The sequence below is a fragment of the Dendrobates tinctorius genome, unplaced genomic scaffold (genome assembly GCF_039654945.1).
Source record: "Dendrobates tinctorius isolate UK_male_01 unplaced genomic scaffold, ASM3965494v1 ptg000113l, whole genome shotgun sequence".
Taxonomy (NCBI): domain Eukaryota; kingdom Metazoa; phylum Chordata; class Amphibia; order Anura; family Dendrobatidae; genus Dendrobates; species Dendrobates tinctorius.
Genome location: NW_027361781.1, coordinates 15,476,559 through 15,500,101, shown reverse-complemented (window position 1 = coordinate 15,500,101; position 23,543 = coordinate 15,476,559). Strand labels below are relative to the sequence as shown.

General features: G+C 42.6%; 1 protein-coding gene across 1 annotated transcript in view; it reads left to right on the top strand.

The window, feature by feature from the left end:
* Positions 1 to 23,543, top strand: part of KIAA1328 (KIAA1328 ortholog) — a 210,136-nt gene that overhangs the window by 166,158 nt on the left and 20,435 nt on the right. Inside the window, exons 9-10 of the mRNA XM_073589787.1 lie at positions 9,955 to 10,103; positions 15,666 to 15,762. Coding sequence (XP_073445888.1) covers positions 9,955 to 10,103; positions 15,666 to 15,762 — 246 coding nt within the window. The remainder of the gene's footprint in view (positions 1 to 9,954; positions 10,104 to 15,665; positions 15,763 to 23,543) is intronic.

Sequence of the window (23,543 nt, the reverse complement as noted above, 5' to 3'; positions counted from 1 at the left end):
AAATCTTATCCTCTTGTTGCTGCTGTAATGCACTATGAACTTCCTGCCCAGGAAAGTTGTTGGAAAATCTGTTCTGTATCCACCCTGTGTGAACACAACCTTAAAGTACATCTAAAGCCGGGATCACATTACCGTGTGTGATGCGAGACGCTCGCACAAGTCTCTCGTATCAACACCCGATACTACCGCCGGCACTCGGGACCGGAGCTGCGGCTGCATAGAAATACATGCAGCTGCAATTCCCCGGTCCTGAATACCAGCGGCAGTGCCAGGTGTTGATGCGAGAGACTCGTGCGAGTTTCTTGCATCTCACACGGTAATGTGATCCTGGCTTTCTAGTCAGAATGGGATCAGGGAGTGAGACTCCTACCATAACTGCCGGATAGTCCTGGGACTATGACTATATGAAGCTTCTCAGTGACTGGGGCTGGGGGCAGAAAAGGCTGATGCCTGACGGCTCTCCGCTCTATTCTCCAAGAACCAAGATGTTGGGGGTCCCAGCCGATTCCCAGTGATCAGCATGTTATTTAAGATCCATACTGGAGTCACTGATCGTCCTGCGGTGACCACCTGATGCCTGCGGTGAAAGAGGAGGCAAGGTGACTGATGGGGGACACCGGAAACAGTACGAAGGAACAGCGGTGGTCTGGTAGGGAGTGTATATGGTTTTATTTTTAATTAATATACAACCATCATAGAACTATTTTAAAGAATATTAAACGACTTGGACAACCCATTTAATACTTTCTTTAGACCCAAATTAATATTCTGCCATTATATTAGTAACCTATTCCCAGACTATGCTCGTTTATGAGCACCGTTCCAGAGTAATGTTTGATAACTTCTCCACGGTGCAGTCTTCTCCGCTTTACCTGCCTTCTCCTTCTGATCAATTAGATGTTTCTTTAATTATTAAAATCCCATCTTCACACTTTTCAGCTACATTTGTTTCAAGTCCTGCTTTTAACAATCTGGTGTGGACAGGTTTATTGTGAGCCGAGGCCTCTGTCCACCATGTGGGAGAGCCATCCCGGTGTAGATGAGATGGCCACTTCTATAGCTTCAATTACCCAGTACCTCGACAATCACTCACAGCAGCCGGAGGCGTCTTATTACAGGGAGCGCGCAGCCTTGTGTGATTGTACCAGGGTGTATTTGTGCCGAGTATGAAGCCAAGAAAGTTTGTGGCTGCATTTAGCTTACAATGATTTATTTATTATTATTTATAGCGCCATTTATTCCATGGCGTTTTACATGTGAGGAGCGGTATATATAATAACAAGTACAGTAACCTTAAACCATGCAAGTCACGACTGGTACAGGAGGAGAGAGGACCCTACCAGTGAGGGCTCACAATCTACAACGGGATGGGTGAGGATACAGTAGGCGAGGGTAGAGCTGGTCTTGCAGTGGCTTGGTCAATCAGTGGTTACTGCAGGTTGTAGACTTGTCAGAAGAGGTAGGTCTTCAGGTTCTTTTTGAAGGTTTCCATGGTAGGCGAGAGTGTGATATTTTGGGGTAGAGCGTTCCAGAGTAGGGGTGATGCGAGGGAGTAATCTTGTATGCGATTGTAGGAAGAAGAGATGAGGGGAGTACAGAAGGAGATCTTGTGAGGATCGGAGGTTGCATGCAGGTAAGTACCTGGAGACTAGGTCACAAGTGGATGGCTTTGTATGCCATGATTAGGGTTTTGAACTGGAGTCTTTGGGTAATGGGGAGCCAATGCAGGGATTGACAGCGGGGAGAGGCCGGGGAATAGTGGGGGGACAGGTGGATTAGTCAGGCAGCAGAGTTTAGAATAGATTGGAGGGGTGTGAGTGTTAGAGGGGAGGCGACAGAGCAGGAGGTTGCAGTAGTCAAGGCAGGAGATGATGAGGGCATGGACTAGGGTTTTTGCAGATTCTTGGTTGAGGAATGTACGGATCCATGGGATCCATGAAATATTTTTGAGTTGGTCGGCAGGAAGTGGAAAGGGCATGGATATGTGGTTTGAAGGTGAGATCAGTGTCAAGGATAACCCTGAGGCAGCGAGCTTGTGGGACTGTGACGAGTGGGCAGCCATTTACTTTAATGGATAGGTCCGTTGGGGGGGGGGGGGGGTCGAGTGAGATGGGGGAAAGATGATGAATTCTGTTTTGTCCATATTAAGTTTTAGAAATCTAGTGGAGAAGGATGAAATAGCAGACAGACATTGTGGGATTTTGGTTAGTAGGGAGGTGATACCTGGTCCAGAGATGTAGATCTGTGTGTCATCAGCATAGAGGTGATCCTGAAAGCCATAGGACTCTACGAGCTGTCCCAGGCCGAAGGTGTAAATGAAGAAGAGCAGGGGCCCTAGGACTGAACCTTGCAGGACTCCGACAGATAGGGGGCGAGGTGAGGAGGTGGTGTGCGAGTGGGAGACCCTGAATGTCCGGTCTGCTAGGTATGACGAGATCCAAGATAGGGCCAAGTCTGTGATGTCAAGAGATGAGGGTCTGTAATAGGGAATGGTCCACGGTGTCAAAGGCAGAGGACCGGTCCATGAGGAGGAGGACAGAGTAGTGTCACTTGGCCTTGTCGGCTAATAGGTCATTGGTGACCTTAGTTAGGGCAGTTTCAGTGGAGTGGTGCGGACGGAAGCCAAATTGTAAGCGGTCGAAGAAGGAGCAGGAGGAGAGGTGGGAGGACAGTTCAAGATGGATGTGTTGTTCCAGTAGTTTTGAGACATTGGGGAGAAGTAATATGAGGCAATAGCAAGATGCACAGGATGGGTCGGGAGATGGCTTTTTGAGGATAGGTGTGATTGAGGCATGTTTAAAGCAAATGTATAGCAGAAACCTTATGAATAATACTTGTCACAGATGTATGGCGCTTGTCCATACAGGAGTACAGGGCAGTTGTTTGGGGTGTGCTGTATGCCGCCTTACCTTTCCCCCTGTGTGGTCTCTGAAGTGTGAGCTCAGAGGATGTAATTAAATGGGGGTTGTTTAGGGATAAAAATAGAGTAAAAAAACATCCCCACCATGTCCCATTTCTGTGCTTACCCGGACTTCACTGTTTGTTTGTTTTATTTTCCTGTCTCTTCTCTCGATACCGGAAATTCCCATTCACTTTCCGCAACGTTAATTTGCTTCAACCAGCTTTGTGGGAGTATTTTTTTTTTTTTTTTTTTTTTTTTTTGGAGACCTGTCCTTTAGCATTTTTGACATTCAAGTTCCTAAATATGATCTGATATTGTAGCAGTCATTTTCCTTAGTAAAAGGCTTGCTTGGTAACGGGCAGACTCCCCAAACACACTGATTTTTGCCAAGGGAAGTTGGTGTTCTGCTTCTTGGAAAGTGAAGTATTACAAGTGGCCGTTCACTTGCATGGGCTTGTTACGACTTGTAGGCTGCGGGCGTCCAACTACATATTTGTAATGATGGAAATAACGCTGATCAGTTATCCTGCTGATATGATACTGTGTAACCCAACTTATATTCTGCTGTATGTTGGAGAACTAGGTGACACCCCTAGTAAGGCTGCATTTACACCCACCAACTGTGGTTATTAAATGACCCACTGATCAGCCTTTTAATAGCCTGTTTAGTCTGCACACCCATGGACCCATAACGACCGTGAATACGATATCAGGATGTGCTACCAAGAAGACTATTTTTAAGCAGGCCTAAAAATTATCGCACCTGATGAACTAAGGTTTTTCTCACTCATGAACAGATGTTTGACCAGCCCAATAATCTGGAAACAGGCGATCCTGGGAATGCTTGCTCCCAATTATCAGATCGTGTAAAGAGACGCACTGACTGCACTATTGTACTTAAAGGGAACCTGTCATGTTAAATAGTATCTTGTCTGCAGGCAGGATGCTATAGAGTAGGAGCAGCTGATCAGATTGATATACAATTTTTGCATGAAAAGTTTCGGTAAACCTTACATTTTATTGAAATCCCTGGTGTTTGTATATGCAAGAGTCTAGTGGGTGGTCCTAATAAGTGACTGTCTTCCCTGTATGACGGCCTGCAGAGAGCTGTCAATCATTGAATATGACCTCCCACTGGACTCGTGCTTGTAACGCTATGGATTTCAGCGACTAGTTTGTGAAACTTTTCCAACAAGCCCATCTTTCTGCTTGGCTTCTCCTCGTCTTCGCCGTGCAGTCCACAGATCAGGCTGCATGTACACCGGACAGGTTCCCCTGAGTACATATCTATAGTAGTAGGTTTTTCTGGCTGAGTGTCAATCAATAGGTCAGTCCTTATAACTCCGAGCGTCTGTTCGGATGTAACTGGTATGTCTGGTTCATATTCACTGCACTGTATATCCCCGTTTGGCCTCATCCAGTATTTCCGAGTAGTGAGTCTGCTCCGGTGTAGAATAATGGGGATAGGGGGATATGTATATTAGCGGATACCTAGATTTCATCTCGGTCCCCAATCTGAACCTGCTATCCCATCCTGTTTTATAGCCTTCTACCTTTCCTTCACCTTCCTTTTTATTTGAAACTTACATGAGAGCCGCCTTATCTGTACAGGTTGGGGTGGAAGCCCTCCACTAGAGACTAAATGTTTGTCGGGGCCATTTATGCTGCATTTTTGTACCAAGAAAGTGTGTGATAAAGGCTGACCATCAGCCGGTACTTATTAATCTGCTATTTTTGGACTTTTTTTTGGGGGGGGGTCAAATGATGTAGTAAAAAAAAAAAAATCATACTACAGATCTGTAACCCATCAATGGGTGCCAGGCCGCACATCACAACTGGTCGTTCCATGGCATTGACGTTCAAGACGACCACGCACCCAGGAGTGACCAGTCACCCAGAAAACCAGTCTGGAGTCCCCTCATTGATGACTGCATGACTCTTGCATGTTCAGTTGCAATGCTCCTATACATATCTATAGGAGCTGATGTACAGGTTTCCCCTCCATCAGCATATATAAAGCCTCCACAGCCACCCTTTCACCCTCCGCTCACGCAGCGGCCGACCCTGTGTGGATGTGAGGAGAGGAAAGCTTCCCGGTAGGTTTTGTCCCAGTTGCACCTGCTCTGTTTGCAGTGCATGTCGGCTATAGAAATGAGAGCTATTCCCCTGTGATGTATGGCTGTCACGCATCAAGCTGGAAGACTCGTATAAAGGCAGGACATTACCGCCATGCAATGTAATAAGGTAGGCTCAGCGGGGTGCAAGATTGTACACGGAAGGTATTGTATAAATAGCAGACATTAAGGACGGAAATGTCATTCAATAAATCAGACTCAAAGAGCTATTTTGCACTTCTAAGGAAGAAAGATTTTTTTTTTCCCCCTGTTCTGGCTGTAAGTAAAGTGTAGAATGGGCTCTTTAATGGTGTAGTTTGATTAGTCTCCTCCTTAAAGAAAAATAAAATAAAAAATAAGGCACACCTGGTAATGTAGGATCCCAAGCCAGTGCATAGGAACAACTTTGCACTTGGAGCTTATCGATTTTTCTTTTTTTCCTTTTTTATTGTAGTGCAATCCAAACATAAATGACATTTCAGCCTAACAATAGGACCTTCACCAGATGCTATGCACTATGATTGCATGGGTCCCTGAACATCCATTAAAATACCTGTTTTGTATGAATCTGATGTGCCAGAAAACACATGCAAGCTAGCTTTTAAGTGCGTTGGGGCGGGGCAAGTGCACTCAGCGCACAATCAAAGTAATTTGCATATGGCTTCAAAGCTTAGTTATCCGGAACCATTTTTGTTGTGGCAATTAGTGTCCTTTAATCCCTTCCCAGCCTTTGACATCCCTCTCTAACAGTATTGAGTAGAGATAGCTGTTCACCATCTCAAATGCCTATCCCAGGTGCTCGCTATTTGGGGGCAACGATCGGCATCTCGTCGCGAGCCATGGGTTTCCGTGTTAGGAGGGATCCTGCTGAAGACCCCCGTGGCAGTCACAGGCCTTAGCATTGGCTATATACTGCAATACTGTGACACTGCTGTACAGAGGACTAAAAAAAAATGAAGTACACTCAAAAACGGAGAATTGTAAAGTTGGTTGCCTTCACTATGGCTGCCATCGTAGCTTCCGCTGGTGACGGCACTGGCTTTTCTGCCTAGTACATTTGCAGGTCTAGTAACGCATTGTGCATTTTATAGCAAAGTTTGTGGATTTGTAAAATAAAAAAAAAAAAGTCAACAGAAGATTCCTGCAACGTCTGGACATTTTGTTCAGTTGTAGGTTTTGGAAAAAGTAATTGCACCCCCTTCAGTGGTTTCTCTATCCTCTCTTCAGGGTTATAGGGCTCCTTCACCTTTCTGAGCTCTCAGGTATTACATAAATCTGCCGTGTGATTTATGTAAGCAGATCTTAAAGTAAACCCTGTGACAAGCGTGAAGGATTTGGTGTCATTTAGTTAAATTCCTAGCAGCAGAATGGATTGCTCTGCCTCACCTGTACATACGTCTTCTCAGGATCAAATTTTTTTTTCCGGCTGGATTTTTTTTTCTCCTTTTTTAATGTGATATATGTTCCGAAAGATGCCATAAAGCACGTCAGTCCGGTAATATTGTGTGATGCATCGGCAGCCTCGACTGTAGCCACGGGGCTCTGTGATGTGTCGCGGTGCACCATCCACCGCATCGGCTGTGTGGTAAGGTTATAATTCGCCCTTTAGCAATCAGTGCAGTGAAGTCAAGCGAGAAGGACCCCTAATGTTCCCCCATCACTTGGTTAGGACCCCTAATGTTCCCCATGACTTGGTTAGGACCCCTAATGTTCCCCATCACTTGGTTAGGACCCCTAATGTTCCCCAACACTTGGTTAGGACCCCTAATGTTCCCCAACACTTGGTTAGGACCCCTAATGTTCCCCAACACTTGGTTAGGAGCAGAGCCACCACTTGGAACCTCATGGTGTATTTGCAAGTGCCGATTTTGGCCTGTCAGTGCACCTTAACAAGCTGAGATTAACTATTTGCAAGTCCATCCTGTTTACACAGGCAACCGAACAATTCTGTTGATGGAGCGATTGCTTGCGAATTCATGTGGTCAGCGGCACCTCAGCGAGTGTCCTGAGTTTATTAAAAAATTTTGCACAGCTTACTTTTTCTTGCCTCTGTGTTGCAATGTCTTTTGCTGGCTGCAGAACGAGTTGACTGAGAATCTATCAGTGAGCTCGTTCTTTTGATCTGATAGCATTTGCAACTCCATTATTTGTTTTTGAGCTGATTTATGACCACAGTCCACATCATTTGAATGTGCCTGGAAACAAAGAGCCTGAAAAAAACAAATGATGTAACATTTTTAATGAAGCCCAGTTACAAAAATGATTTTGGCTCCAAATACATGCACTTACTGTACATGAAAGACAAAAAAAATATATATATCATACATATCCATCGTGTGTATGTATATACGTACGTACGTACGTGTGTGTAATAAAAATATATATATATATATATATATATATATATATATATATATATATATATATATATATATATACACACTGTATGTCCCAAAAGGTGGACAGCCACTTTAAATTGAGACAGGCAAGCCACTGAATCATGGCAGGAGCAATGCAGACTAGAAAGGAAGAGGAAGTTCCAGCACTTATAGTGCTTGCAGGCTGCTGCTATGAAAAATTCGCCCACTACAAAAAAAATCACTTTATATATAAAATGAATACAGAATTAAATCATATTTGTGTTCCACAAACAAAGTGCAAGCTATTGTCTGAAATAGAACAGGGACCTCATACAGGTGTGCAAATGAAATAAGGCTATGATTGTCTAAATGTGGCCAGATGGAAAACAAAGGGACTTGGGTTCTTAACACCCCCCCACCCCCCCCCCCCCCTCAAAATGTCCTGCTTCAGAGCAGTTTAGTGGCTTGCTTGGTTTAGGAGCAAAGGGCTACAATGAGCACCTCCTGGCTCCGGACGACCCTCACATTACACAGACAACCCATAGATTGCAACGGGAGGTATGTAATGCTTTTATTTTTCCTGTGGTGGCGCTACAGGCAGAAAAGTTTCCTCAGTCGTTCCCTTTAGGATCTGAGCTTCTATGGAAGTGAAGGAGCCTTGTGACACAGGTGGGTTAAAGTGTACAGTACAATCCCTTTTAAGGGGAAATTTCAGAGTTCTTGATGGCGGCACCGAGATCGTCCTACAAGCCGGAACCGAGTCTTCGCCTGATCAGACTTGGATCCATCGTGCTTTTTTGAGTTGCCCGTAAAATCATAGTTTAATTTCAGGCAAGTTTCTCCACTTACACTTTGAAAATTAATTTTAGTTGTCTCTTAATGGACGTTTGCTTTTATCGTCTGCAAGACACGGCGGCTGCTCCGTTAAAAGCGCTTTCTACTGCCGAGACGCCTCGCCTAAGCCTAAAGAGGAGTAAATAAGACCCATTAGAAGTCCTCCGATTGCGAGTAGCATGGGTCCCAGTAGCCCTTTGTAATGTCCATTAATGCCTTTCCCGAGGATCCGCATCTCATTTTCCAGAGCCATTTAGTCAAACGTGCGATTATTTAGAAAGTTAATTCATGCATGCCGAAATGTAGCTTAAGTAATGCGAGGGGCGGAAGGTAAAGCTCTACGGAGACCGCAGTCCTTTTTGTTATTTAATGATCAGCCATAATTAACTTGCAAACTTGAAATAATTAAACAAATTAAAGGTATTTAACTTCCCCATCCCTGAAGAAAAATTCAGATTGCACCAAACTCGTCTCTAAATTATTCACAACGTGGAGGTGTTTGCTTCAATGTTCTGCTGCTTTATGGATATTCTGATAATACCAGCAATCTGCTGCCATCAGCCTCATCAGATCTGTTATCCCGCATTAGTACAGAAATGATTGCAGTGTGTGATCTTCACAGGTCTGAATGTAGAGTGCTACAGGACAGACGGACACCGTGTGCGTATAGGTTGTAAGGAAGGCCACAAAAACGGACACAGTGTGTTCATAGGATGTAGAGAAGGTAGCAGGGTAATGTCTGAAAACGGGCACAGTGTGTACATAAGCTGTAAGGAAGGAGTGCTGCGGGACAGACGGGCACTGTGTGCGTATTGGTTGTAAGGAAGACCGCAAGGCAATATCTGATAATGGGCACAGTGTGTTCATAGGGTGTAAGGAAGGCCGCAGGGCAATGTCTGAAAATGGGCACAGTGTGTACATAGGATGTAAGGAAGGCATGCTACGGGACAGACGGGCACTGTGTGCGTATAGGTTCTAAGGAAGGCCGCAGGGCAATGTCTGAAATAACTGGCACAGTGTGTACATGGGATGTAAGGAAGGCCGCAGAGGAACGGGCACAGTGTGTACATAGGATATAAGGAAGGCCACAGGGTGGTATGAGGGAGGGACAAAAAGACGGGGACAGGTGTGGGAGTGAGACGGAAAGAGGGGGGGACAGCTGGATGGAGAGATGGAAAGAGGGGGACAGGAGTGGGAGAGAGAGAGAAGATGCAATGTGGAGAGGTGAGACTGTTATACAAAATGAGAGAGGGTAGGGGACTTTAAGAGTGAGCGCTAGATCTGCGTCTGGAAAAGCTGAGTGTCCAATATGGCTGCCTTGTTCATTAATGTACATACGTATATGTCAGGGAATTTGGAAAGCTAGATAGTTGTCATTGCTGGTGATTTGGCGTCAGCCTGCCGGTCCCAGGACCCAGTTCTGTAATTAATGGCTATCTGCCTCTCCGTTTTGCTGGGTAACCCTTGTATTTTTGGACTGTGTCCTCCCACAATGTATTCCTTAGCAGCTCTCCTCAGTCTGTGGGTGCCAAAGCCATGTTCATCATGTTTCTAGGGTATTACTGGCCATTTGCTCAACAGATTTGCAAGTTGTAGATATAACCAAAGCAATTAAAGACTGTCCACTTCCTGGCGTGTGGCAGTGTCGGCTCTCTATGTTCAGGGCCATTGTTCCTGAACTGCTGCAGATGAAATGATTTTTGCTTGCTCCTGGTAATTGAATGGTTTCTCTTTTTCATTGCAGCCCAGTGACCCCGACTCCTCCATCCAGTAAGAGCAGAAGAAAACTGCAAAGTCCCAGCAAAAACACGTCCGAAGTAAGAGCTTCTGGATTAGATGTCGATGGTCAGGAAGACGGGTCGTCTGTCCGGCCACAGGCCTCTGTCAGTAAAGGTAACAAGGTTCACAACGTAATCTAAACGGAGAATTTTTAATCTGGAGTTTGAGATTATTGGATTATCAGATATAAATGGAAAGATGACGTTCCAAAAAAATCAGAAGAGACGCCGGGGTGCTGAGATAGTAGGAGGCTTGCCGTGCTCTGGTTTGGCGACCGCGGACTACAGAGAAGGGTCTTGCAAATCTTTTTGCTCAGGTCTGCTTTTAATCCTCTGATTGCTACGATCAGCATAGATCACGGCATTCACAGTCAGAGGCTACCCATTAGCTTGCGATCCAGTCCAGTTGAGACATTAAAAAAAAGTAAAATGGTGCTTGCCCTTATGATAGTGTTGATGTCTGCATTACACCACGTCTCTCTTTATTACAGGACAAGGCAGTCACTGTGTAGTTAGCACACAAAGGGTGGGTGATTGTCACTACGAAGTAGAAAAATCGGATGAGCTGTGCTACAGACATCACCATCCTTTTACAGCTCTTATGTTGGAGTAATCGCTATTTTTTAACATTTTCTTAAGATATATTACAAAATTGCTTATTTTCACATGTATTCGTGATTTATATTATCAGAGAAATCTGCATCTTTCCCTTACTGAGCCGATTGATCATTTTCAAAAATCTCATTTCACAGGCAAGATCGGTGATCAGTAAACACAAATATTTCCATTACTGCGCTAAAAGACAATTGGTGTTCACAGTTACATTTCCCCATAGAACTTCATGATCTCAGGCATGCCAACAGCAGAATGTCTGGATTGGCCTCTAACTCCTCCCCCTTCCAAAGACTTTCAGAAGCACCAACTGTCATCTATCTCATTAATGGGAAAGTCGATCTTGACCGAATACATATTTTACCCATGACTTGAGAATAAAAGATCAGTCCAGGAGGAGAAGGAAGCAGATTTCTTTGATAAGATATATTACCAAGTTTCTTATTTTGACATGTACTGTTGGTTTATTAAATAAAAATTGAAACTATGGTCATACTTTTAAATGATATCCTGGCTGCTGAATTTCTGGCAATGCACTGTGGCAGTACAGAATAGTGTACCCTGATCACCGCTCCACTCCAACATGGCGGACACTCCAGGAGCAGGAAAGGGGCCACTTGCCTTTGGCTGGAAATCATCTACTTCCGCTTATACGATCTGTCTGTGGACGTGGCGGGACACATGAGAGGCGCCTTGCTCAGTTCTTACTGATCCTATAGAGCATTTTGATGCTACTAGACCACTCTGGTAAAAAATGCCTGTGCAAAGTTAAAGTTTTTTTTTTTTTTCTTGTTAAAGATTACATCTTGTAGTCCCATAAAATACAAAAAATAAAACTATCAGGATAATCAAAGTAGCACTATGGCTCTAAAGGTCGTACGACAATAAAAACGACACCTGTCTTATAGTAAAGCGATGTACGAGCACCGAGAAAGCAAACTTTGCCTGGAAGTGCATTGGAGGTGTGTTCAAGAACTTGGAGTGTACACGCCCAAAATGCATTTCCTAGCTAATTTGCATATAGGCTGAACGCTCCATTTCGGATTATTACAGGACGGGTATAATTTTTATTGTAGTACTACAATGTAAGGCGTTAAATCGTCCTGACCGATCCTATTTAAAAATACAGGAGAACATTTTTTTTTTTTTCTGCATTATTGCATATAAAAAAATTCTATTACTATTACTTTCCAGAGTTATTTTTTACCGTGTTGCACGATTGTCAGAGCCCCGTAGTCCTTCATGAAGGCTGTGAGATCTCATTGCCTCTTTTTTGCTTTGTGCACCTTCTGTTGCTGGCACCATACAAATAAACACAATACTAAGAAATTGCAAAGATTTGATCTGGAAGTAAAGAAATAACCCGTGACACCCGGCCAGACCATCCTTGCATTAAAGAGTTTTTTTTTTTTTGTTTTTTTTTTTGCTCTCACTCCAAGCAGTGTCGGCAGGTTGAACCCGAGCGGCAGGCGAGGTTAATCCCTTTCACTGCACAGCGACAAAAGCTCCGAGTCTGCAGGCGACCGGTGTCCGGCAAAAATCAATTTCTAATTTGAAGCAAAATCAGTTTTGACTAACAGGGGTTCAGGCCCTATTACTGGGGCTGTATAGTCCGCTGACATTTCAGCGCTTTGTGTTGTGCTCATTGAATTCACAGTCATTTTCGGGCTCTTCAGTCTGGGATGAGGCAGCGCCGATCAATGCTTCTCGGAAGATTGCGCTTTCTGCCAGTAAACTTTCTGAGCTGTGTTTATATGATGCCCCTTCACGGTATTAATGACAATATTCAGCATTGTCTTTTTTTTGCTGTAATTTTCTAAAATTGCTGTAAGAATTTTTACCAACATTTCTTAAAAAATAAGCATGATCACACCACGTCACCATACTGCCAAAGACAACAGCGAGAATCTGACTGTAGGACAGGTGGAGACCATCTTTGTTCCCTGGTTTCAGACTGAGGATCAGCTGACTTTCACAGCTAATACAGCGTATCGCTGCCCGTTTCAGGCAGAGGTGCATATGAGGATGGTTCTGCATTTATACTGCAAGATGATCGTGAACGGGATTTCTTTTTAAAAAAAAAAAAACGCTCGTTTCTCGATTATTTTCCAGTATAAACAGATCACCCGACAAAACGCTTCTTCGTGGGGTTAATGATCTTTGGTGCAGCACATTAGATCATTGTTCTCGGTGGTGCATCGTCCTGTACCGAGAATTATGACAGATCACTCAGTGTGCATCGTTTACTATGGTCCGCCTGTGCAAACAGGAAGATTAATCGCCCTTCCGGTCTTTCCGTATAACTGTTTGATTCACGATGAACAAGCGTTCTTGGGCACATCGTTCAGTCGCTCAACCTATTCACATTACAAAATTATCATGAAGGATGAGTCGTTGGCATTAGAACCTGACGGATTACTGGCCACCGTAAATGCGCCTTTACAGTTTCCAGTATGGCATAAGTGACACTGCTCTCAGAATACACCCGGCTAGGGATGAGCAGACCCGTGGAAGGTCCGGTTCGACTGAACTTTAGTCCAAAGTTCAGGTACCAGAACCTTTACCCGACCTTTAACCAGAATACAAATCCCATTGTCCCAAGTCAATGAGCACCTGACCTTTAGGTGGGCCCTCTTCCTCTCCCAAAACGGAGTTCCGGGAGAAGTCCAGATTTGGCAAATCCGGATTTCGGTGTCCGGTACGAACCCCCAAATTTTACAGTTCTGGTTCGCTCACCTCTACTTCCTGCTCCTGTGGTCATACTTTGTACAGACTTCCAACTTTAAAAGTTGTCCCGTTTATTCATATCTTCAAAAGACAAAAAAAGTAGCAATTTTTTTTTTTTTTTACTAAATTTTCTAAGCAGCATTTCTAACCCTTGTTAGTCTGTGTTGGACTCCCAAACAAATGGTGCCCCAAGAAAAGGCACTGAATCTTTCCATCCACTACAATGTGGCCCCCATAAAGTATAACACCGCCAGACTCCGTATTATGCCGTCACAAGCCAAGGCCAAAAGAAGTAGATTTAACAGGAAAAGTAAAATTAAATCATCTATACTTCGCCTTCCTGGAGATGGATTCACTTCGGATGGCAGAAAAAAAACTGCGTTAAAAACTTTTGACATTTCTCTGAAAAGAATTAAATTAAAAACGTAAAATGCTGTTTGAAACTGCACTTCAAGTAGATATATTCTTGTACATAGGAGCAGTATTATAGTAGTTGTATTCTAGTAGTTATATTCTTGTACATAGGGGGCAGTATTATAGTAGTTATATTCTTGTACATAGGAGCAGTATTATAGTAGTTATATTCTTGTACATAGGAGCAGTATTATAGTAGTTATATTCTTGTACATAGGAGCAGTATTATAGTAGTTATATTCTTGTACATAGGGGCAGTATTATAGTAGTTATATTCTTGTACATAGGAGCAGTATTATAGTAGTTATATTCTTGTACATAGGAGCAGTATTATAGTAGTTATATTCTTGTACATAGGGGCAGTATTATAGTAGTTATATTCTAGTAGTTATATTCTTGTACATAGAGGGCAGTATTATAGTAGTTATATTCTTGTACATAGGAGCAGTATTATAGTAGTTATATTCTTGTACATAGGGGCAGTATTATAGTAGTTATATTCTTGTACATAGAGGGCAGTATTATAGTAGTTATATTCTTGTACATAGGAGCAGTATTATAGTAGTTATATTCTTGTACATAGGAGCAGTATTATAGTAGTTATATTCTTGTACATAGGAGCAGTATTATAGTCGTTATATTCTTGTACATAGGAGCAGTATTATAGTAGTTATATTCTTGTACATAGGGGCAGTATTATAGTAGTTATATTCTTGTGCATGGGGCAGTATTATAGTAGTTATATTCTTGTACATAGGAGCAGTATTATAGTAGTTATATTCTTGTACATAGGGAGCAGTATTATAGTAGTTATATTCTTGTACATAGGGAGCAGTATTATAGTAGTTATATTCTTGTACATAGGGAGCAGTATTATAGTAGTTATATTCTTGTACATAGGGAGCAGTATTATAGTCGTTATATTCTTGTACATAGGGAGCAGTATTATAGTCGTTATATTCTTGTACATAGGGAGCAGTATTATAGTAGTTATATTCTTGTACATAGGAGCAGTATTATAGTAGTTATATTCTTGTACATAGAGAGCAGTATTATAGTAGTTATATTCTTGTACATAGGAGCAGTATTATAGTAGTTATATTCTTGTACATAGGGAGCAGTATTATAGTAGTTATATTCTTGTACATAGGGAGCAGTATTATAGTCGTTATATTCTTGTACATAGGGAGCAGTATTATAGTCGTTATATTCTTGTACATAGGGAGCAGTATTATAGTCGTTATATTCTTGTACATAGGGAGCAGTATTATAGTAGTTATATTCTAGTAGTTATATTCTTGTACATAGGAGCAGTATTATAGTAGTTATATTCTTGTACATAGAGGGCAGTATTATAGTAGTTATATTCTTGTACATAGGAGCAGTATTATAGTAGTTATATTCTTGTACATAGGGAGCAGTATTATAGTAGTTATATTCTTGTACATAGGGAGCAGTATTATAGTAGTTATATTCTTGTACATGGGAGCAGTATTATAGTAGTTATATTCTTGTACATAGGGAGCAGTATTATAGTCGTTATATTCTTGTACATAGGGAGCAGTATTATAGTCGTTATATTCTTGTACATAGGGAGCAGTATTATAGTAGTTATATTCTTGTACATAGGGAGCAGTATTATAGTAGTTATATTCTTGTACATAGGGGCAGTATTATAGTAGTTATAGTCTTGTACATAGGAGCAGTATTATAGTAGTTATATTCTTGTACATAGGAGGCAGTATTATAGTAGTTATATTCTTGTACATAGGGGCAGTATTATAGTAGTTATATTCTTGTACATAGTGGCAGTATTATAGTAGTTATATTCTTGTACATGGCAGGCAGTATGATGATAGTAATATTCTTGTACATAGAGGGCAGTATTATTCTTTTGTCATATCTCCTCTACTTGTTCCAACAGAATTTAGAAAAGTTGCCACTACCTCGCCTGCAGTGAAGAGTCCCAGCACGGAGATGAAAACCGCAGGGACATCACTCGAGCATAAACACCCCTACAGGTAATAGTAAAGGTTGATTATATCCTGTTTTCTGTACGGTCTGTTTTGTGACACTCCACATAGGACACTGCTTTAATATCGCTTTAGTCAAACGTCCAAAACTAATGTTACTACCAAAGAGAAGATGCCTGGTCGGAGGGTCTCCGCCTTATTAGTGTAATGACATAATAACTGAGCCGTTTTTGTTGCATTTGCTTCCTCTTCCCTCATCCTGTCAATCATAGTTGCGGTTCGTTGCGGACCCTCGGCAGAGTTTCCTTTTACATGTCCTAGTCCAATTTAAAAGTAATTTGGGTCAAGGTCACCAAAATGTGGCATAATTTATACAGAGCGTGATAATGAAAAAGGTCTAGGACGTATATCAATATTCAGCGACTCCATTTCCAGAGTCGGCTCTTTCTGTCATCCATGAACGACTAGGTAGGGAGAAGGTGAGAGAAGGGGGTCTCTGCCTATAAATCTATTTGTTTATTGCCTGTCACTAGAAATCCTCCGTAATTGAAACTTACCTGAAATTGAGACGTTCTCCCCGTGTATGGAGCAAAAAAAAAACCCCTTCTTTTGAATATAAATTGAAAATCAAGTCTCGGTAATTGACAGGAACAGTTACCTCGATCCCATAATCCTGCCTTATTGGGATTGGCGTCTGAGGCCGTTTCGAGGCATTTGATATAAATTTAAATGCATTACTTTTGAAATGGGGCATAATTATATTCAGGAATATTATTTCTTGCTGGTGGCAGCTTTTTTTTTTGCCTCTTGCCTATTTTCATCAATATTTCATTCCAAAACGGGATGAGAGGCAAAATCCCCCGAAATTGAGACTGAATGAACCCTCTCCGGAGCAACTAAATGCATTAAAACAGAGGCGGTCGCAATCATTCTCCTCCGTCTGCATAGAGAAGATTGTTAAAAGAGAATTATTTCCCGGCTGAACATCTGATACTGTCACGAGTGTTACAGCTGTATGTACGGGGAGCAGTGAGACGGCCATTATAGTAACATGCAGTAAGTGTTGCACTAATGATACAGCTACTTTCTTACAAAGGTTAACGTGTTTTGGGTCCAGTAAACGTGACCTGAAACGGTTCACGTTTGTGAGGAGCACCTTGTTGTGGTCGGTTTATGGTGAAATTTTTTTTCCACTTCCACATTATGTCCCCAACAGTTCTCACTGAAGTATTCAGTAGTTTAGAAATTCTTCTGTACCCAATGCCATCAGTATGTTTTGCAACAATAAGGTTGCAAAGGTCTTGAGACAGCTCATTGGTTGTACCCATCATGAGATGTTTTCTGTGTGGCATCTTGGCAATGAGACATCTTTTTATAGATCAGATGATCCAGCTGATATTATTTTTCACTACGTGGTAGGATTGCTTTCTAGTTACTGATAGATTTGATTTCAGCTGGTGGTATGACTTTCCGTGGCTTTTTACACTTCTCTTTCTTTATGTGTTCAATATTTTTTTTTTTCCCGGTGTTATTTCTCATTATTACACATTTTAATTTATGGACATCTATGGTTTGATTTCTCTGCCTTTGCTGATTGGACGGGTTGTTACCGACATCTGGTGAGAATGTCATATCAATAGCACCTTTAAAAATATATTTACTCACAAAATTGGTGACTTGTTCAATATTTATTTCACCCGTTCGCTGTATATATAATTTATATATTTTATTTCATATTTTATTTTTTTTTTTGCAAAATTCTTTTTCTATTAGTCAATACACTTTTTTTTTTTTGCAAAATTTTCCTTCTAAAGTCATTGTGCTGCTGGATGTAGAATGAGTTGACTGAGGAACTGTCAGTGAGCTCAATCTGACGGAAGCGTTTATAATGGACCTCCTAGGTAATTGTCAACCGATCGATGGTTCAATCAACGGTCGTCTCTTCTGACTTTTCCATGCATCGGTGCGCTCATACTGCCGACCAAAAGGAATGGCAGCCTGATATCAGACATGCCAAATCCTTATCTCCCCCTGACCTAATCCCGTACACATTAGTCACAAATGTCTGGTTCGTCTGACGTTGGATACTAGAGGTAAGATCTGCAATACGCATTAGTCTGTTTTTTTCTTTTTTCTGAGCTCCTCTAAGCAGATTTCTGATCTAAAGGCCCCGTCACACTAAGCGACTTACCAGCGATCCCGACACCGATATCAAGGTGTCAGGATCGCTAGTAAGTCGATATGTGATTGCTGGTGAGCTGTCACACAGACAGCTTCACCAGCGATCAGCACAGCAATGCCGAGCGCCCGGCATCGCTGGCCATCGCTGTAAAAAATAGAATCAAAATAAAAAATATTGTTATTCTCACCTTCCGACGTCCCGTTAAGCCATCCTGCCTGTCTCCACGCTCCGGTCCCAGAGATCCTTTGCACGAATGACCGCGAGATGTCACGGTCTCGCGGGATAACAAAGTCTCACGGTCATTCGTGCAAAGGATCACTGGGACCGGAGCGTGGAGAGAGGCAGGATGGCTGAACGCGACGTCGGAAGGTGAGAATAACTATATTTTTTATTTTTTTTATTTTTTACACCTGATTGCTGGTCTCCTGCTGTCACACACAGCGATGCGTGCTGGCCAGCGGGAGACCAGCGACCAAAGAAATGTCCAGAGGTTTCTTCCAGCGATACCGGCAGAGGGGCCGCTCGCTGATCGCTGTCACACACAGCGATCTCGCTGGTGAGATCGCTGTTACGTCACAAAAGTTGTGACTCAGCAGCGATCTCGCTACCGAGATCGCTTAGTGAGACGGGGCCTTAAGTCTGTACAGGACTGATTCAATGTGGATTATCGGCATTCGCAAGGAGGAAATGATCAGCAAGAATTGACATTCTGCTGCGTCTGTACTTTATACTCCTTTTTCCTACTTGTTATGCTTGGTCACTTTGCTAACAAATTTTGCTATTTTTGCTTCTCTTGTCCTAAAAGTCGATGGAATATGTGGAGATGCTCATAAAGAAAAATTCACAGTTTACAAAAAAAACTAAGTGTAATGAATAATAGGTATTATTGTTTCTGTATGATTTCACAGCACGTTTCATTTCAACACTAGTATTGTTGTATTCTGCTCATTTTTTTTTTTTTGTGTGTAAATGCATAGATTTTTTACTGAATCATTTTTGCAATTTGGTTTTATTAAAAATTTTGCATCCTTTTATCTTGTGTTGCGCGGCCTATTGCTGGCAGCACAATGAACAAACTGAGGATCTGTAAGTGAGCTTGTTCTGAAGTTTATAGCGTTTATCTTCTGAGCTCCACGTGAGCTCTGTGATCATAAATCCGTTCTCAGGAGGAATACGCAACAGAACACGAAATATATGATGTCTGGAAAGCGCTGTATATAAGCAAATAAAAAAATAAATGAAAAGACGTAGTGTGCACATACCCTTGGGATAATAATCTGTTCCTATCAGAAGAGCTCGCTGACTGATTCTCAGCAGCCAACAATAGACAGTGCAACATAGAGACACTATAGAAGGCAACCAGTGCGTTTATTCCCCTACAGCCATTTATGACTGTGGTAGCCCTTTAAAAGGTAAACAAGTCTGTCTCTTTATGTCCCCAAAGTTCTTCTCAAGCAGCAAGAAATCAAGTTTTGAAGCTGTTTGGAAGTGCATTGGGGCAGAACGATGCACTTGCCACGCCTCGGCCTTCTCTGTATTCCCGAACCAGCTATTAACCACCAATCAGCAAACCAGTAGCTGCACTATTATTATTATTTATTTATATAGCACCATTGATTCTATGGTGCTGCACATGAGAAGGGGTTACATACAAATTGCAGATATCACTTACAGCAAACAAACTAACAATCACAGACTGATACAGAGGGCAGAGCGGACCCTGCCCTTTAAGGCTTACATGCTACAGGATGGTGGCGAAGGAGACAGTTGGTTGGGGGGTTGCAGCAGTTCGGTGTTGGTTCAGTGCTGCAGAGGCATATGTCTCATGTAACAGCGTGGGAGCACAAATATGGAGATCAGAGAGCAGCAATATCTCTGTTCTGAGTTGTCAATCAGGACTGCAACCCCACCCAGCAACCAGGGAGTCCAGAGGCAGAGGAGTGGTGTGCTCCTGAGGAAAAAAGATAGAAATAACACACTTTAATATTTCAGAATGAAGGGGCTACAGCCCTGAAGTAGCAATCTTGGAGTGTTTTTTCTCTGCCAAGTGTCCCTTCCGACCATGCACTGTACAGGTACAGCTCTACCCTTTCGGATGGCTCCTAAGGGAGACGGATGATTCTGAACTCTTTATTACATATTGTACCCCATGATAGCATATTGTAGAAGTTCTTGAGAACTGGGGTCGGTTAGTGTCAACGGACCTTAACGTGTAACCATCGTTTTAATTATTATTTCTCAAATCCATAGTACAAAGGAAAATAAACAGCTTTGCAATATATCGTCTAAGAGAAATCCACTTCTTTGTCCTCCTAGACTGATTAGTCATTTTCACAATCCTCAATTCACAGGTGAAATCTGTATTCAGTGAAGACAGATTGATACATTAAACTGAGAGGAGATGACAGTTGGTGCAGAAAAGATTCTATGCAGACCAGAGGGGAGGAGCTCCACTTTTAGCTCCTCCTCTCCATTGCATAAAATCCTGTCCGCACCAACTGTCCTCTCCTGTCTCAGTAACGTAGCAATCTGTCTTCACTGAATACAGATTTTACTTGTGAATTGAGAATTTTGGATACGTTTTGCATTGCACGGTGTACAATGTTAAATGGCTGTCTATCAGCAACAAAGTCTGCTGGACATTTAATAGCCAATTTAGACAGGCCGACCCCGCTTCAGATGCACCCAGATCAATCCGTAATATATGGTTCAGTGGAACAAATCCAGCCAGGCATGTCACTGGAAAGAAGGATCACCAAGCTACAACTTGTCTAATTTGAACACATGATATGAAGAAAGCAATCACTGAAGAAGGACATCATGGTTGGAAGAGCAGAAGGAACAAGGCAAAGATGAAGACCAGCAACTCAAGGCTTGATACCACCAAGATCATGGTGGAGAAGACCCTGGTGGGACCTATCTAGGCTTGCACAAGATCGGTCTTCCTACGGTGTGTTCATCTATGAAGTTGCCATGGCTCGAGATTGAGCTGAAGGCCGTTAAATAATAGTGCATAGGCTGCCATCTTTCTCGGCAGCAGAGGTCCTGTATGCAAAGAATGATGCGCTGCTGAGAATGATGATCGTGTAGGTAAACGAAAGATCATTTCACCTGAAGAACGAGTGCATTGCTCAATTATCGGGTGATTAGCAGGCTGCCAAGACGGCACAATTATCGTGAAAGGAGTTAATCATACCGTGAGTTTTCTGTGGAGCCTATTATAGAGGTCTCCATTGCGGTGGTCTGATGGTTGCTTTCATTATGTTAGTGCAACAGATGCTGATGGCATCTGTAGGTCTGGCTCCCTGTTTTTTGGTGGATGAGTAAATCATGAAAATCAGAAAACAAATAAACATTGAAGTATACATGACTGATGCATTCCACCTAATGACTGGAGATGTGGTTGCTCTATGGCACACAACTATTGCCAAAAATCCTGTCTTAACCTGTGCGTTTCATGTGACTTTGCAATCACAGAGCCTAATGAATGTTATGCAATTCGGACAAGTCACAACTCTATGCTTCTAGTTTGAGTGGCTAGCAAATTACATGTACAATATGTTTTGGTCCTGCAGTGTGTTTGAAACTTGATATCTCGAGATCAAAGTCGATGCATAGCCTTAAGCTGGCCGTAAACATTACTTATGTCTGCCAATATGAACTGGTTTGACCGACGGTCTTGTGATTGGGAGAGATGTCAATCTGGTATGCCAATCGCATTGTCCTCCAGGATATAAGCTGTCGGCCAACATGTCAATCAATGGCTTTCTCATGGAGAACAAAGGAACGCTCAGCCGTACCAGCATTGCTGCATTTGGGAGAGGCGCCTGAGATGGCTGTCGGCTGAATGATCGTTCGGCTAACAGCTGTCTGTGTGTGGCCATCTTTAGTCTTGCGCTGGAGATGTTGGCCAAACAAATACTTTGGTTGACGGCTTTCATCCCGGACTACCCCAGTAGAGAGACACTGTCTGAAATCTGTCAGCGACTTACCTCCCCTGAAATGTAGAGGATCTGCGTGACGGGAGACCACCATACACAACAGGGGAAAACCAGGGGAAGAGTCTTGAGGAGATCATTTGCATATTCCCAGTGCCTTCTGGGATAAGTGAAGAGTCTCCGCGAGCTCAACGATCACTTGGTTTTGGCCGTTGCAGGTGAAAAGAGGAAATCGGAAAACCACGCCGCTCATCTTTCATCGTTTTTAAGAAATCTCAATATGGAAGAGGCCAGGAGCCATTTGGTGAGCTGCATTTCTTGCTACATGTTCAGACTTACCAGTGGAAAAGCCAAACTTCACATGCCACAAATGCAAGCTTGTGTCCCTGTTGGAGGAAAAGTTGCAAAATCTCGGAGAGAGGTTAGCTACGTTGAAGATCATTAAGGAAGGTGAAGAGTTCTTAGACAGAGCAGAATTATCTCTTCATGTTACAGAAAGAGAAGAAATTCGAAGTGCACCTGAAGAAACAGAGGAATGGAAACATGTGACCCAGAGAAGCAGGAGGATCAGGAGGCAGTCAGCACCCATACTTCTCAGGAACCAGTACCAGGCTCTCACGCAGGAAAACGATGAAGATATACATCAGGATAAGACTTTGCCCACAAACAGCAACCTTGTACGCCTTCAGAGTCCTCCTGAATGGAGAAAGAAAAATGTTGTGAAGAAGAAACGGAGAGTGGTGGTCATGGGGGATTCCCTGTTGAGAGGAACAGAGGCCGCTATCTGCAGACCGGATATAACTTCAAGAGAAATGTGCTGTCTTCCAGGTGCAAAAATTAAAGATGTGTCTGACAGGATATCAGGACTCTTCAGACCTACAGATGACTACCCATTCCTGCTACTACACGTGGGGACAAATGACACCGCAAGAAACGACCTGGAAACCATCTGCAGAGACTTTGAAGACTTAGGCAAGAAAGTGAAAGAACTGGGAGCGCAGGTGGTCTTCTCTTCCATCCTCCCAGTGGATGGCCATGGAACAAGGAGGTGGAATAAGATTCTGCAGGTGAACAACTGGCTACGTCGATGGTGCTGTCAGCAACGATTTGGATTTATGGATCACGGATTGAATTACCTTTTACGATGGACTACTTGCTAGAGATGGGGTGCACCTTGCGAAGACTGGAAAACATGTATTTGGAAGTCGCCTTGCTACACTTGTAAGGAGAGCTTTAAACTAGAACAACATGGGAAGGGAAGCAAAAGACCAGAAAAAGCCAAACACCTGACAAATGCTATCGAGAACTCTGCTATTAGAAGTGGAAAGGAAGAACAAAGACAAAAGAATCTAATTCATACAAATATTGGAGAAAGAGAAACCAATCACAAACTAAAATGTTTCTATACTAATGCACAAAGCATGGGCAACAAACAAGGAGAATTGGAACTACTAACACAGGAAAAAAAAATGATGTAATTGGAATCACTGAAACTTGGTGGGACGATACACATGATTGGAATACAAGACTAGAAGGATACAACTTATTTGCAAGAAACAGACTTGATAAACGAGGCGGAGGTGTCGCATTGTATGTTAGAAACGCGTATATCTGCACAGAGATTGAAGCTTCAGAGACTGAAGATATGGATGAACTCTTTATGCATCAAATGGCCAAGCTCTCCAAAAAATATGACATAGTTGTCATGG